At 44.5% G+C, this 14,546-nt stretch overlaps 1 protein-coding gene across 6 annotated transcripts in view; it reads right to left on the bottom strand.

Annotated features, from left to right (window-relative positions):
* The window catches only part of LOC309616381 (uncharacterized protein C16orf95 homolog), a 515,949-nt gene that overhangs the window by 418,591 nt on the left and 82,812 nt on the right, over nt 1–14,546 (bottom strand). For all 6 annotated transcript variants that reach the window (XM_082366941.1, XM_082366942.1, XM_082366943.1 and 3 more), the window contains exon 4: nt 11,409–11,488. In XM_082366941.1, the coding sequence (XP_082223067.1) occupies nt 11,409–11,488 (80 nt within the window). The remainder of the gene's footprint in view (nt 1–11,408; nt 11,489–14,546) is intronic.

The following is a 14,546-nucleotide window of genomic DNA, read 5'->3' as shown; positions in this document are numbered from 1 at the left end:
CTGGTCAGAAACCACAGGACAGGGCTGGCACAGCCAGGCACAGTGGGGCGAGCGCATCTCAAAGCCGGTGCGCCCGCCAGAGATGGCCTGAGAGTCCCCCGCCCCAGCCTCAGCGTTCTCACCTACCAAGGGCCAGCTGCACTGCTCCTTACAAACATCTTTAAACCCACCCCCTACTTTGTTGTTGCTGTTGTTTTTATTGTCGTAAAATACACATGACATAAAATTCACCATTTTAACCATGTGAAAGCGTAGAGTTCAGATGAATTAAGTACATTCATGATGTTACACAACCATCACCTCTATCTAGTTCCCAAGCTTTTTCCCTCCCCAAAAGGAAACCCATCCCCATCAGCAGTGCTCCCCACTGCCCTGCCCCAGTCCGGACAACCACAAATCTGCTTTCCATCTCTGTGGATTTGCCTGTCCTGGACACATCCTATAAATGGAATCCTACGCTATGTAGCCCTTTGTGACTGGCTTCTTTCACCCATTATTTTTTATGTTTTTTTTTTTTAACATCTTTATTGGGGTATAAGTGCTTTACAATCGTGTGTTAGTTTCTGCTTTATAACAAAGTGAATCAGCTATACATATACATATATCCCTATATCTCCTCCCTCTTGTGTCTCCCTCCCACCCCCCTATCCCACCCCTCTAGGTGGTCACAAAGCACTGAGCTGATCTCCCTGTGCTATGTGGCTGCTTCCCACTAGCTGGCTATTTTATATTTGGTAGTATATATAAGTCCGTGCCACTCTCTCACTTCGCCCCAGCTCACCCATTACTTTTTAAAGGAAGCTTTGTATCATTATCTGTAATAGAAGACCTGTATCACTTGCCATAAATGAAAAATGACCATAAAAATTAATACACTGAAAACTAGCTCATGTCACCAAGTTGCTGTAGGACACGGCACAACCCCCCAGAGGGTCCACAACGAGGAATCATTTTACATCAGTATGTACACTTCTGCTCCATTCCACTTCAAAGCCACATAACAGTCTTTGTAGGACTAAACTGTACACTAATACACTTTCTATTGATAGATATTCATGATGTTTCCATTTTGTATTACAACAATGCTGAAATTGATATCTTTGTAATCATTCCGTGTGGGTATAATCTTGATATAAATTTCTGGAATGCCTGAATCAAAGGATATGTGCATTTTACATTTCAATTTGTGTTTCCAAGTGTTTTCTTTAGAGGTGGTCTCAATTCCTCCTCTCAGCATCAATGTATGAATATGCCCGTTTCTGCACCTAACCACCAATATGATGAGCTCCAGTCTCTAGATCTTGGCCAATCTGATAGGTGAAAAATGCATACCCCTCATTGTGGTTTTAATTTGCATTGAGATGAGTATTCCTATCTCCATTTTATAGATGAGAAAATAGACTCAGAGAGGTTAAGGAACTCGCCCAAGGTTACACAGCGAGTAAGTGCAAAACCAGGATTTGGACCCAGGTCCACCAGACTCCAATTCCTGGGCTTGTCCCCCTACTTTCCTGCTGCTTCTCATGGCACGTGATGGATTCTGCCACTTGTGGATGTGGCTTGTTCCACAAATGGAGGGGAAGCTCCTGGTTGGCAGGTTCTATATTCCTTCCACAAGCCCCACTGTGCCTGACTCGACACGTAGGATATGAGCACCCCGTAGACACTGCTGGTGGAACCACTGGATTGGATTATCACACCTGCATACCCACAGTGCAGCCTGGCATTGAGGAGACCAAAAAAGGAAAGGACAAACTATGGGGACAACAGCCAGAGTCATCGTCACGGGAACCTCTGTGACCTTATAGTTTCTGCCATTTCCCCAAGCTGTGGTCACAGGAAGGTCACAGCTGGGCTGAAGGATGATTTATGCCAGTGCTCACAGGCACCTCTGGGGAAGGGACAGCTGGGGATGAAGGTGCTAATGCCTAAATATATAGAACTGGGAAAAATAACCAGGACCATCTTCCACCAACTACATGCTCGGGGCTGGGGGGTTTCATACCCCACTGGTTCTGGCAAAAATGAGAGTGAATTTTTTTCAGGGTGTCAGGTGTCTATTAGAACTTATTGTAAGTACTAATAGAGCCCCAATGATCAGAGAGCCCAGAAGACCAACTGAGTGGACTTCCCACAGCCCTAAGGAAATAAACTAGGGCAGCGGGAGCCAGTCTCATGCATTTGAAGGGCTCCTGACAGCCTTCTGCAGCTCAAACCCTTTTCCATTTTGTGCTTCACAGCAACTTTCCGAGGCTGGTGCTGTGGTTCCATTTCACAGATAAGAAAATGGAGTTTCAGAGTGACAACATAGCTTGCTTGAGATCCCACAGCTGGTACTGCCAGATCCAGAAGTGGCTTTGATTGGATTCAATACCCAACAAGCATTCCCAATAGGCCCCCTTCCCAACACCCTCTCTGGGAGCCAGGGGTCCCCCAGGCCTTGTTCTTTCGGGGACAGCCCCAGGTCCTGACCTCTCGCCGCTTCTGCTAAAAAGAACATCTCCCATGTCCTGGAATGCAGCTTGGCGGCAGGGGGCTCGGAGGCTGCCGGGACCTCTCTCAGCACCCCTGCTCCCCTCCCAGCACTGAGGTCTGACCTAACCACGGGCCGGACGGCTGCGGGTGGTTGGGTGGGAGGGACTGCACACCTCACCCTCCCCTCCTGGGCTCAGCAGGTACCGGGTGTGGGCCTGACAGCACGGATTCCGAGAGAAGCTCCATCAGCCCCGGCCCTGACCCGAAGCCCAGCTGGGCGGGTCTGGGATGAGGGGCTACAGCACCACGCCTGGGCCCCACATGGTCATGGATGTCTGGGCCGGGCTCTAACCATCCCCTTTACAGCTTGCAAGGGCAGGCTGGGGTCTGAGTCTACATCTGCAAGGCAGAGGTGGGATGAGGTGACCAGGGAGAGCACCACCCTTCCTCGGGGCCCTTCCGACAAGATGGAGGGTCCACGAGAGCCACCAGTAGGAGGCAGGCCCATGAGCTAAGCAAAATCCACCAAGTCCGGGGTGCCCTTAGCGGCCAAGCGCCTCTTCTCCCCTTTCTTCCAACCCACCACCCTTCCTCAGGGAGTGGCCCCTCCCGGACAGGTGATGGTGTTGCCAATTACAGGACTCTGCCCACCAGCCATCGTGATGGATGAGGGACGGGCACGTGATGAAGCGATCATGTATCCCCTGGGGTTTCTCCATGGCGTCCGCACAAGATTGTTCTGTGGTAACAAGGCTGCAGTCACACATTGTCCTGGGAGAATAAACCCCAGAAACAGAAATGGGAGTGGGAGACAGTCCTGAAGCAGCTGGCATCTCCCACCTGCCCCTCCCAGGACCCAACAAATTCCCCTTGTTTTACCTTTGCTGTCTCAGTACGAATTCTTACGGCTCACATTTCCTGAGCACATGCAGTGGCGGGGTGGCGGCGGGGGGGCGGGGGTGGGGCGGTGCTCTGTTCTGAGTGCCGTGCTTGGATTAACTCATTCCGTCCCACCGGAGCCCTCCAGTGAGGAAAGGAAGCATGCAGGTCAACAGCTCACATGGCACAAAATCAACAGCGTGGCAGAGCCTGGATCCGAACCCAGGCCTGTGAGCTACCCTGGCATTCAGCAGAGCTTTGCAGGTGGGCATCGCTACCGCCAACAATAGCCAGAACTGCCTTGAGGTCAAGTGTGGCCACAGGACCTGTGTCGGCCAAGAAAACGGGAGTGAAAGTGGCACTGCCCCTCCTGGGCAGAGGCGTTCCGCCCTTGCACTCTTCTGCCCTCCCTCACCCAGCCTTGGCATCATGGACACACGTACTGATCTGGAGGTGCCTCTAGATCCAGGCAGCCTGGACGTTAAGCAAATTCACAGAGGGCAGCTGTCCTGGGAGCCACCTCCACCCACAGTCAACTCTGTACCAGCAAGAAATCGACACTTGTCATCCTCAGTCACTGGCTGTTCAGGGCTGTTTCTCACTGCAGCAGAGCATGGCCTACTCTGACCGCAAAGCGTTTGTCCAACTAGCAAACAAGAGGCCACCCAAACTCTCAGGCCAGCACTAACTCCTGTAACTTCCCAACAAACTGACACGTCCCATTCTGTTCGTTTTTGTTGATTAAATTGGTCTTGTAAAGGGAGGCTTCCTCCCCACCTCTCGGATTAAAGCCCCCTCAGAGCTTGACAGCATCCCTGTGCCGTGGACCCCTTTCAGACCCAAATGAGAGATCCCCTGGTTTGTTATCCCTCCAAGACCATTAGCAACAGATGTGACTGAGGATGATGCACTGACTGAGGATGAAGCCCAATTACACAGGCTCAACTACTACAGAGAATGGACCCTTTGGAAGCCAAAGGGCCTTCAATTAGTGCAATTTCTGCAGAAAATTACTTCTCAAAACTTTGAGGTGAAAATGACCAAAGGGGACAATAAGAAGGGGGGCTCAAAAATGATGAGATAGGGTTAAAATGCAGATGTATTGACCGTGGGGGACTCACAAACACCACAGAGCATCCGATTTCAGCAAAGGCTAGTCCAACCAGAAAAAAACGCACACACCTCTGTGCACACAGAGTGGTTCCTGGGAACCCTGAGCCTCATCCGTGGATCCGTATTACTAAAAGTTCATTCTCGGGATCATTCTCAGCAATAACCCTCTCAGAGCCCCAGAGCAGCCCATCCAGCCTTCACAACATCAGAACTCATCTCTCTAAACCACTTTGTCGGTCAGTACAGGCTCACCTCAGAGATGCTGCAGGTTCGGGTCCAGGCAATCACAGTAAAGAGCATATCACAATAAAGCGAGTCACACAAATGCTTTGGTTTCCCATTCATATAAAAGATATGTATACACTATACTGTAGTCTATTAAGTGTGCAATAGCATTACGTCTTAAAAAATGTGGAAACCTTAATTAAAAAATACTTTATTGCTAAAAAATGCTACCCATCCTCTGAGCCTTCAGCAAGACATAATTTTTTTGCAATGGTAACATCAAAGGTCATTCATCACAGATCACTGTAACAAAATATGATAACAGTGAGAAAGTTTGAAATATTGCAAGATTTACCAAAATGTGACACAGAGACACGAAGTGAACAAATGCTGTTGGAAAAATGGTGCCCACAGACTTGCATGATGCAGAGTTGCTACAAATCTTCAATTTGTAAAAATGCATTATCTGCAAAGTACAATAAAGCGAAGCACAGCAAAATGAGGTCTGCCTCATTATTAAGCACCTACTGTGTGCCAGGCACTGCACTAAGCCCCAGGGACACAACAGCAAATGGAGACCCAGCCCTCAAAGAACCCACCATTTCATGGGGGAAGGGAGACAAAGGCAGGTCCACAAATAAGCAGGACGGGTCGATCAGCACTGTGGACATAATTGAAATGGGCCCCCCCACCTTCCACATGCCTGGCGGTCCTTGAGCTGGAATAATCAGGGGGGCTTCTCAGAGAAGGGGACTTTTGAGTTGCAAATTGAATGAGAGAAGCACGCAGGATGATGACCAGAGCCGAGATGGAGAGGAAGATCCTGATGGGAGCTACAGCCATCCATGGCAGAGGCTCTGCATCGCCTGCCTCCCCTCAGGCCGGATCTGGGCTAAGACAGGCATGGGGTAGATGATAAGTGGCCACTAAGGGTTCAGCTGCCCAATCGGACAGCCCCGGCCACCAGTCTGACCTGTTACCTATTCACTGAGTGCTCTTGGTCAGGTCATCTCCCCTAACCTCAGCTCCCTCACCTCTAATGTAGAAAGAATGATAATATTTGCCACTTAGGTCTGTGCACTTCTGGACATTTATCCCAGAGAAATTCGAATAGGTCCAAGTACAAGTCTTTCCACTCATGTTCACAGCAGCTTTATTTGCAACAGCCAAAAGGTAGAACCAGCCCAGGCATCCTCAAACAGGTAGATGGACAAACTGTGGTACACCCTCACCATGGAATACCACTCAGCAAGAGAAAGGAATGAACAACACCTGGATGGACCTCCAGGGAATTTTTCTGGGTGAAAAAGAGCCAGTCCCAAGGTTATATACTGAATGATTACATATATATGACATTTTTGAAATGACAGAATTTTAGAAAGAGAGAAAGGTTAGTGGTTGCCAGGGGGTAGAGAAGGGGTGGAGGATGGGGCAGGAAGGAGGGCGGCATGGCTACAAAAGGTCAACAGGAGGGTCCTCGTGGTGATTCAGTGTCTTGTGCACAGAACATGCAGGGCAGCCATGCAAGGCCCGTGGATAGTGAAGAGCAGGCAGATGAGAGAAAATTTCAAAATATCACCAAACTAGCACAAAGTCTCCCATTTTTTCCCCCAATATCCCCTGTATGGGCTCACAATGGCCTCAAACCTGGACACAGGTACCAGGCTCAGGGAGAGACAGAGAGACCGAGGGACAGGTCTGGGGAGAACACAAGCCCTCCAGAAGGGGGAAGGGACACAGCAGGGAAATCTTGTTTCAATTTTTATTTTCTTCTGTTCTCTTGCACTCAGTTCTCGGACATTCCCAGGGCATAGGGAATGACAGCAGCCACAGCAGTGACCCATGGCCCCTACTTGAGAGGAAGCAGAACCTTCCTTACTGATCAGAAAAGCTGTGGTCCCGTCTCTGTCTCCCAATCTGGATGCGGGCACAGCTATCAACTGTGTGCAGCAGAGCAGAGTAACTAAAGTCCCAGCTCTCTGAATGGAGGACCCACAGCGAGTCCAGGGAACCAGAAATCACTAAGGAGCCCACAGAGTGGGAGGAGGCAAGGAAAGGGACCCTTTAAAGCTATGCATGAGCTCCTGGGCTCACCCCTAAGCTGCGTGCATGTGCACGTGCCTGACCCTGAACAGCATACCTAAGACTTTGAGAACTGAACACAGAACAAACCATCATCCAGATCCAAGACTGGCCACTGGGTGGTGCACACACAGGGCAGCTCTGACCAGCATGGCAGAGCTTTTGGAAACTGACCTGCCGTCAAGACCACAGCTGGCAGGAGGCTGGTGGGAACTTGCTGCCTGAACAGGTCAATTGCCCAATCAAACAAAACTAGCAAAGTCCTCTGTGGCATTTAAACAAGACCTAGAGCCTCATAATATAATATTCAAAATGTCTGGAATACAAATGAAAGTGACTTAGCATACGAAAAAACAGGAAAATCTCAACTTTTACCATCGAAGACAAGGACCAGACCCCCATACCTGTATGATGCAGATGTTAGAACAATCAGAAAGACTTAGAACTAGCTATTATAAAAATGCTCCAGGAAGTAAGGGCAAACACTCTTAAACTGAATGGAAGGATAGGAAGTCTCAGCAAAGAAAGAGAATATAAAGAAGAAGCAAATTGAAATTTTAGAACTCAAAAGTACAATAACCAAAATGTTAAAGCTGGATGGGCTCAATAACAATATCGAGATAGCAGAGGAACGAATCATTGAGTATGAGGACAGATTATTAGAAATTATCCAATTTGAACAACAACAAAAAAAAAGGAAAGCAAAAGAATTCTAAGAACAGAAAAAACAAATGAACAGGAACTCATGGACCGGAACCAGAAGGTCTAACATTCATGTCCTAGGAATCCCAGAAGGAAAGGAGAAAGAAAAAATGCAGTGCAGAAAAATATCTAAGAAAATAATAGCTGAAAACTTCTCAAATTTATCAAAAAGCCAAACCTACAGATTCAAGCTCAGTGAATCCCCAAAAGGAGACACTCAAAGAAACCCATGCCTAGATACATTATCATCAAAATAATCAAAGCAGAAGACAAAGGAAAAAATCTTGAATGCAGCCAGAGAAAAACAACACATTACTTATAGGAAAACAATGAAGCAAAACCCAACAGAACTAAAAGGAGAAACAAATCCACAATTATAGTTAGAGAGTTCAACACTCATCTCTTTGTTCAAGGAAACAAATAGACGAAATTAGCAAGGATATAGATGAACTGACAACACCATCAAGCAATTGGATCTAATTTATAAAACACCACCAATAGCAAAATGCACGTTTTTCTTCAAGTGCACACAGAACACAAAGATCAACAACCACTTCCTGGGTCATAAAACAAACCTTAACAAATTTACAAGAACTGAAACCATACAAAGTATGTTTTCTGATAATAATGAAATTAAACTAGAAATCGATTACAGAATGATAACAGGAAAATATCCAAAAACTTGAAAACTAAAACATATCTAAATAATTGATAAGTCAAAGAGTTCTCAAGGAAAATTAGAAAATATTTTTAATTGAATGAGAATGAAACTACGATGTAACAAAACTTGCGGAATCCAGCTAAAGCAGTGCTGAGAGAGAAATTTTTATCATTAAATGCTTATGTTAAGAAAGAAGAAAGGGCTTAACCCAATGATCTAAGTTTCCATCATTAGAAACTAGAAGAGCAAAATAAACCAAAGTAAGCAGAAAAAATATATAATAAACAATAGAAATAAATGAAATTGAAAAGAGAAAAATAATAGGGAAAAATCAGTGAAATGAAACACTGGTTTTTCAAAATAATAAAATTGATAAAACTCTAGCAAGAAAGACAAATAAAAAAAGAAGACACAAGTTATTAATACCAGGAACACAAGAAAGCGTATCATTACAGACCCTCAAACATCAACAGTGCAATACAGGAATACTATAAACAACTCTATGCCAATACATTTGACAATTTAGATTAAATGGGAAAATTCTACAAAAACTAGAAACTAACAAAATTCACCCAAGATGAAATAGATAATATGAATAGTTTGATAACCATTTTTAAAAATTGAATTCATAGTTTAAGATCTTTTAAAAAAGAAGTCTCCAGGTCCAGGTAGTTAAACTGATGAATTCTACCAAACACTTAAAGAAGAAATAACACCATTCTACACAATTTCTTCCAGAAAGAGGAAAGGAGGAAATGCTTACCAATTAATTTTATGAGGCTGGTACCTGATACCAAAACCAAAACCCTGATACCAAAACCAAAGATAGTACAAGCTAAAAAATTTAAAAAGCTACAAACCAATATCTTTCATGAACATATACAGACCAATATGTTTCATGAACATAAGCACAAAAATCCTTAACAAAATACTAGAAAATTGAATCTATCAATATATAGAAGGAATAATACACCACAACCTAGTATAGTTTACCCCAGGAATGCAAGGCTAGTTCACTATTCAAAAATTAATCAGTGTAATCTACCATATTAACAGTCTAAAGAAAATCCATACGATCACGTGAATTGATACAGACAAATCATTTGACAAAATTCAATATCCACCAATGATTTTTTTAAAACTCTCTAAAAACTAGAAATACAAGAGAACTGCCTCAATCTAATAAAGGGAATCTACCAAAAAAGAAAAAAATTCCTACAGTCAGTATCATACTTATGATGATGAAAGAGAGAACACTTTTCTCCTAAGATTGGGAATTAGGCAAGAATATCTATTCTCAACACTCATGTTGAACATCATCCTGGAAATCTCAGCCAGTGCAATAAGACAAGACAAAGCAATAAAAGATACACAAATCGGGTGGAGAAAAAGCAACCCTCCTACACTGTTGGTGGGAATGTAAATTGGTACAGCCACTATTGAGAACAGCATGGAGGCTCCTTAAAAAACTAAAAATAGAGTTACTGTATGATCCAGCAATCCCACTCCTGGGCATATATCCAGAGAAAACTATAATTCAAAAAGATACATGCACCCCAGTATTCATTGCAGCACTATCTGCAATAGCCAAGACATGGAAGCAACCTAAATGTCCATAGACAGATGAATGGATAAAGAATATGTTTTATATATATACAATGGAATATTACTCAGTCATAAAAAAGAATGAAATAATGTCATTTGCAGCAACACGGAGGGACCTAGAGATTGTCATACTAAGTGAAGTAAGTCAGACAGAGAAAGACAAATACCATATGGTATCACTTATATGTGGAATCTAACAAAACGATACAAGTGAACTTATTTACAAAACAGAAATAGACCCAAAGACATAGAAAACAAACTTATGGTTACCAAAGGGGAAAAGAGGGGTAATAAATTAGGAATTTGGGATTAACATACTACTATATATAAAACAGATAACCAACAAGCACCTACCGTATAGCATAGGGAACCATACGCAATATTTTGTAATAACCTATAAGGGAAAATAATCTGAAAAAGAATATATATATAAAACTGAATCACTTTTCTGTACACCTGAAACTAACACAACATAAATCAACTTTACTTCACTTTACTTCAATTTTAAAAAAGGCATACAGGGACTTCCCTGGTGGCACCATGGTTAAGACTCCACGCTCCCAATGCAGGGGGCCCAGGTTCGATCCCTGGTCAGGGAACTAGATCCCACATGTATGCTGCAACTAAGAGCTCGCATGCCACAACTAAGGAGCCCTCCTGCCACAACTAAGACCTGGTGCAACCAAATTAATTAGTTAATTAATTAAATTTTTTAAAAAACGGCATACAAATCAGAAAGAAAGAAATAAAACTCTCCCTATTCACAGGATGGCTAAAATAAAAAGTCTAACCACACCAAGTATTGGCAAGAACATGGAGAAACTGGAACTCTCCTACACTGCTGGTGGGAATGTAAAATGATGCAACCACTCTGGAAAATAATCTGGCAGTTTCTCAAAAATGTAAACATTCATCTACGATATGATCCAACAATACCACCCCTAGGTATTTTCCTGAGAGAAAGGAAAACACATGTCCACACAAAGACATATACACAAATGTTAACAGCAGCTTTATTTGTAATAGCCCCCAGCTGGAAACAACATAAATATTCATCAGTAGATGAAAGGAAAAACTATGATAAATTCATACATTGGAATATTAATCAATGATAAAAAGAAAGAATTACTGATGCATGCTACAACATGCACCAATCTTGAAATAATCATGCTGAGTGAAGTAAGCCAGTCAAAAAGCAAACACTTAATATAAATCTAGGAAATTCATATTGCCATGTGACAGAAAGCGGATCAGGAGTTGCCTGAGAATGAGGTAAGGGGAGGGTGAGAGGAATCACAAAGGACACTAGGAAACTTTGGGGGAGAGGGAGTACCAATGACATTTTCATTATTTTGATTTTGGTAAAGGTTTCATAGTTGGATATGTATGTCAAAACATCAGAGTCTATGATTTAAATGTATGCAGTTCCTTGTATGTCAATTACACTCAAAGATTTTTTTTTTTAACTCAACAGGCAGAAAACAAACACCCCAACTAAAAATGAACAAAAGGCTGTAACTGATACTTAGCCAAAGAGGGTACACGGATAACAAATAAACACATGACAAGAAGTCTAACATCATTAGCCATCAGGGAAATGCAAATCAAGATCATGATGAGATACCACTACACACTCACTAAAATAGTTAAAACTAAAAATACTCACAATGCCGAGTGCTGGTGAAGATGCACAAAAGTGGGAACTCTCATCCTTTGCTGGTGGAAATGTACAGTGATGGATCCACTCTGGAAAACAGTTTGGCAGTTACTTAAAAACTTGAACATTCACCTACCATATGACCCAGCAGTCTCACTCCCGGTATTTACCCAAGAGAAATAAAGACATGTTTACACAAAAACCTGTACACAAATGTTAACAGCAGCTTCGTTCATAATCGCCAAAATCTGGAAACAATCCAAAAGTCCTTCAACTGGCGAATGATAAACAAATCACGGTCCATCCAAACCATGGAATACCACTCAGAAAGAAAAAAGAGGAGCCGTTGATACATGCAACAGCTTGGCTGGATCTCAAAGGCATTGTGCTGAGTGAAATAAGCCAGGCTCTAAGGTTCCATTCTCTATGATTCCACTGATACGACACTCTGGAGAGGACAAAACTATCGTGATGGGGACTGACCAGGAGTTTCCAGGGGCTGGTGATGAGGGGAGGGTGTGACTGCGCAGGGGTACATGAGGGAGATTTTTGGAGTGGTGCAGCTGCCCTGTATCTTGATTGCGATGATGATGACACAAATCTATACATGCGTTAATACTCATAGGACCATACAACAAAGAGAAAGTCAATTTTAGCATATGTTAACTTAAAAAATAAAAAGGTAGGAAGGAGTGATGGGTGTTAGAGCTCTGTGGCCCCCCACCCTAGACCCTGTGCTAATGAAGAAAAACGTCTCCCAAACCACGTGACTCCAATCAGAGCAGTAGGACCCTGGCTCTGCATCGGTTGGTGTGCAGGGAAGGGGGACAGATCCTCCCCGTGCGAAATGGAGAAAATTCACATTTGTTGGAAATCGCATAACCATGATTCTCCCACTCAGACCATTTAGTCCTGAACCTAGACTGAGGTAATAATTATACAGCCCAAGGAATCTTAACGGCATGGAGGAGAAACCCAAGCAAACCCGGTGAGGGGGAAGTTCTACCAGAAACAGGAAATTTGAGCCTGACCAGAGGTCTCAGGGCTTCGCTCCCTCCTGCGATTGTGAGTTCTCAGCCAGGGCACTGTTAATCCCAAGGCGGCTCCGAGACTCCAAGTCTGCAGCAAACGTGCTTCAAAGGCAGACTTTGGGGTAAATCCCCACACATCACTTGTCCTCAGCCCGCCACGGTGGTGAGATGGGTCTCGATGTACAGACTGACCACATGCACTGCAGGACATCTGTATTCCTGGCCCCTCCCCATCACTGTCAGAGCCAGAAGTTCCATCCCCGTGTTTGTCTAAACAACCCTTGGGCGGTGCCTCCGCTTGAGTGGCCGGGAAAAGAAAGGGATGTTGAGTTGGAAAAAACTGCTGTCTTCACCCTGATTGGAAGAGTGTCCCCAGGGCCCAGGGGACAACACAATTTCACGCAATGAGATGAAAAACCTTAATGTACAAACACCCTCAGTAGTTTTAGTCCCCTGTCTATGAGAAAGGATGCCAGTTCTGACCAAATAACCCCTCCCCCTTCCTCAGTGCCCTTTGAGGAGTGGTCTGTAACCCTCAGACTGAACCCCATGAAGGTTAAAGCCTTCAGCAGGGCTGCATCTGGACCACAGAACTTGCGGTTCAGACCAACAGCAAGGCAGCCTGAGGTCAAATAGAATGCCCTGGATTTGGAAACAGAAAACCTAAGTCCAAGCCTGGACCTCACTGCCTCACCTCTCTGAGTCTCAGTGTCCTCATCTGTAAAATGGGGATAACAGGACAAGCTCTTTCCCACGTCATAGTGCTTCACACATTCTGTTCCCTCTTTCTGTGGATGCTCTTCTCAGGCTCTCACAGCTGTTTCCTTCCTGTCCCAGAAGTTTTCTTGCAAAATGCCACCTCCTCAGAGGCACTTTCCCATCCAAAGTAAACTCCTACCCCAGTCACTTTGCATCACAGTGTCCTGTTGAATTCCACCAGGCATTTGTCACTACTTGGATCGTCTCTGTCCTCTCTAGGCCGTCGTTCTCTTCCAGACGAGAATGCAAGCACCAGGAAAGCAGAATCCTGGTCATCTTACCTCCACTCTATACACCAGGACCCAATACACAGCACACGCACACTGCATTTTTGTTGGAGGAGTGATGATTCTCCAATTTCCAGGGTCGCTTCAGCGTCAGGGGAGCCTGGGCAAGCAAGTACTCTGCACCTCAGAGTTGGTGGGTCTCACTAAGTAGACCTCTGAGACACCCACTCACATGCTCCCTAGGAAACCAAGAGCAGGAGTCCGGTGTAAAAAGCCTCAAATCATAAGATTCGGAATGCTGCATTTCGCCAGCTTGCCAGAGTACAATTTTGCTAGGAAATAAAAATACATAATATTGCCACAAAATTCAGAACCAGTTAGAGTCCCAGTTTATTAGCCAGACCAGATGCATCTTTCCCTCTGTGTCAGTTATGTTCACCAAACATTCAGGAATCGACTTTCAACGTTCTTTCAAAGCAGGAACCCAGCCGAGGGCTCCACACGGGAATTTAAATTACATTTGGATGCTAAGCTTAGCACCTAAAATAAAACTGAACTTCTCCATGGTGTCTCAACACCCCACCCTCCCAAGAGTGATCCATCGGCTGACATTTAAGTTAGGAGAGAAGGGTCTGCACTTTGTAGCAGTCAGACCCCAGGGGCATCACCCACCCTCACAGTGCCTCAAATATCCTCATCAGTGAAATGGGGATAATGCTCACTACATAAATAGATACGTGAACACCAATCCTTACAACAGCATTAGCCCATGGTAGGCACTCAATAAACATTATTTATGATCAGTATTCCTCGCTGGGAGGCTTTGAGCAAGCCATTTCACTTTTTGAGCCTCATTTTCTAGTCTGCAAAGTGGGTACAGAAATCCTTTCCTGCTTGCAAGGTTGCTGAGACAGTCAAATTAGATCACCTCCGAGAATGTGCTAGTTCCCCAGGGATGTGTGGTCTCCCCTTGCTGACTGAGGGGAATTAGAGAGAGGCTAACGAGGTTTTAAAAGCCTTTCTTCTCTAAGCAAAACCCGTGGGGATGAAAATCCTTTCCTGAAATTTTAATCAGAGCTATGAACCAAGTGCTAGGGGAAAGGGGAGGGAGTGGGGGTATGTGCTATGAT

This window comes from Balaenoptera borealis (assembly GCF_965194805.1).
Source record: "Balaenoptera borealis genome assembly, chromosome: 19".
NCBI lineage: Eukaryota > Metazoa > Chordata > Mammalia > Artiodactyla > Balaenopteridae > Balaenoptera > Balaenoptera borealis.
This window is presented reverse-complemented; position numbering and strand designations above follow the sequence as displayed.